Below are 2,883 nucleotides of genomic sequence, written 5' to 3'. Positions count from 1 at the left end.
CGTGACACGATCCGAACCGTGACCCTAAAAATATGACCCGATCCCAACCGTGACCCTAAAACCGTGACACGATCCGAACTCTGACACGATCCGAACCGTGACCCTAAAACTGTGACACGATCCGTACCATGAGTTTTGTGATCCGTTACACCCCCAGATTTTACTATGCAATAGATTTTAAGTCACTTTAAATTGGATTTAAAGCAAACTGTGTGGAAATGTTATTTCAAAATATTGAATTGTAAATTGTAAAAATGCATTGTCATTTGAATTATGACATCTAAAACTCATGGCTATTTTTAATGCAACTGATTTAGTTTTCATTCAATATTTTATTTTTTAAAATTGTAACATTGAATTGTAAATTTAAATATTGAATTGTAAATGACAAAATGTGTTTTCATATAACAAGCCTATTTTCACATTACGATAGAATATTGAATTGTACATTGAAAGATGCATTTCCAAATTGCATGATGAATTTGCCAATTGAATTGTCAATTTAGAAATGCATCATACTTTAAATTATGTCTTAAAAAACGTTCATATGCAGGTGAGGCTGCAGGAGCTGTCCAAGGTGCTGGAGAACTGCTCTAGACTCCAAAATGAGCTGCTGGAGGCTTCCCAAGCGCTGGCCCGGCTCAGAGAAGACCTGACCACGAGTCACAAGTCAGAATAATTATTGTTTTATTTTCTTTGGTTAACTTGTTCTAAGTGAACAAGCTGTTCATTTGTTTATCTGACCTTTGGTTCGGTTCAGAATTCTCATATTATTTTATGTTAATTTTATTTTTAAATATTTTCCTTTAGTGTGCGCTGATATTGATGCATTTTGATAACTGTAGCCAAATGAGTTACAAAAATATAATCTCAATAAAGTAATTAATTTTCATGGATGAACAAACTTAAGCCATTGTGTTTTTTAACGTTTAACCAACCTAAACATTTAGTTTTGGGTGACCTCTACTGGTCGATATGTGTCATTGCTGAGTTTCAAGTCAGTGAGCAGCTTCCCGGCTTCATGAGTGCCGACATTCTGGTCCAGTAGATGATCATTCATGGTGAATTCACCTTTCCTCCTGTTCTCATGTTTCTCTCTGACATGGAGCTCCAGTGTTTGTTCTTTGATTTACTGTCCTTTTTAATTGTTAACATGATAATTCCAGCAGATTCTGAAGCTCGTCGAGCCACATTTCTCCTTCAGAATCTGCTGGAATTATCATGTTAACGGCTGAAAAGTTACAGTGTGTTAAAGATTTTGTGTTTAGGCCTCACAGACGACTCATTAAGTGTTAAAAGTTCACTTTTTGTGCCACCATATTGTGATAAAAAAGTCATAGTTTTGAGATCAGATTTTTCTAAATGGCAAACAAAATGTAAAGTAAGAATAAAACTTCATAATATGCAGATGAAATTTCTATTTTTTTCAAAACTTTTTTTTTTTGCTGTCAAAAATATTTTTGCGTTTGCTACAAATGTTTTCTCATCTTGCCACCAAAGTGGCGAGCTCGACAATTTTTTCCAAGTAAGGTCGCCACGATGCTGGAGGAGTTTGGAGGCAATAGACAGAAATCCTTAGAAGTTTAAATTTGTAGCTAAAACTAAAGTTGATTTCTTATTTTTTTGTGGAAAATGTAAGATATTTGCCTTTTCTGAAGGTCAAAGGTCAACAATACTTCTGTTGTGTCAAGCTTGTGGTGTGTGTTAAATTTTGTGAAGAAAAGTGTTCTTTTCTCATATCACAGGAAAATGTGAGAATCACCAAATTTCACATTTGGACTAAAACTGGCCACCAAGCAGAAAGTTAACACGTCACGCACGCGATTAATCAAATTAGAATGAATGCGTTAATTCTCAGGCGTCCTGCAGCTGTGAGATCAGTAAAATCAACTTCTGTCTAAAATAAACTTTTTTAAAATTCTGTGGATGAGATTTTATTGAAATTTATTTGTAGTTTTTGGTCAAACTGACCTTTTATTTTAATAAACGAGGCGGAAGATGAACGTCGATCTGACGGTTGCAGAGCAGAGTGAAAGATCCGCAGTGGTGGGCGGAGTGGAGCGGAGAGGTCTGCTAATAGAAATCCAACAACCAGGAAACCAATCGTTTTTTATTTTGAGATGAGATTTTTTTTTTTTCTTCCCCGGCATCTAAAAATTGTGGAAACGCCACGAAAGTCCCGCCCACTGATGTTATGAGAAGTGAGCAGATTGGACAGACGCCCCCAGAAGCCGACTCTTGGTCAGGTATTATCCCACTTATAACAAGGTTGCTTACAAAAGAAGGAAAGATTTAACCGTTTTTTTAGTACTTCAATATAGTTATTTTTATTTTGGGTTACATTGCCTTTTCACAAAAAGCGAACCAGTTGATACATGGTCCAGCACACTGTCACGAGCCTCAACTTTCTTGGAGTAAAACTGCAGACATAAAGTCTTTAGAGTTCTGCTGATCTTACTGTTGATATGTTTTGAACACAAATTACATTCTGGGTTAAAACTTGATAAATAAATAAAATAATCAGAGAGTAAAAAAGAAAAAAACATATTCTCTTTGGTCTGTTTTTGTTAGAAAACTGGATATTGTCAAAATTGACGTAGGAAAACATTATGACTGAGATTAATCACCACACATACGTTTGATTAATCTGAATATTTTTTTTAATTGACTGACAGCACTAATTAAAAAAAAATGCTCTAAATGTGTTTCATTTTGTGATTATTTGCAGATAAGTGGTTGCTAAACAATGTAACAAAAAAAAGCATTTAATGGCTATTAACTTTTCCCCGGTGTGCAATTAATTCCTTAATTTTTTTTTAAATAATTCCCAGCCCTAATATATGTTTGTATGTGCAAACCTGAGTGAGGTTTTGAGTGTGACAG

At 34.9% G+C, this 2,883-nt stretch overlaps 1 protein-coding gene across 3 annotated transcripts in view; it reads left to right on the top strand.

The window, feature by feature from the left end:
• The window catches only part of syce2 (synaptonemal complex central element protein 2), a 6,416-nt gene extending 5,507 nt beyond the window's left edge, over nt 1–909 (top strand). For all 3 annotated transcript variants that reach the window (XM_024260080.2, XM_024260079.2, XM_024260082.2), the window contains one exon: nt 554–909. In XM_024260080.2, the coding sequence (XP_024115848.1) occupies nt 554–679 (126 nt within the window). In that variant the 3' untranslated portion in view covers nt 680–909. The remainder of the gene's footprint in view (nt 1–553) is intronic.
• Nucleotides 910–2,883: the final 1,974 nt, after the last annotated feature.

The sequence above is a fragment of the Oryzias melastigma genome, linkage group LG1, assembly GCF_002922805.2.
Source record: "Oryzias melastigma strain HK-1 linkage group LG1, ASM292280v2, whole genome shotgun sequence".
NCBI classification, from domain to species: Eukaryota; Metazoa; Chordata; class Actinopteri; order Beloniformes; family Adrianichthyidae; genus Oryzias; species Oryzias melastigma.
The sequence above is the reverse complement of the archived record's forward strand: the minus strand, read 5'-3'. Positions and strand labels throughout refer to the sequence as shown.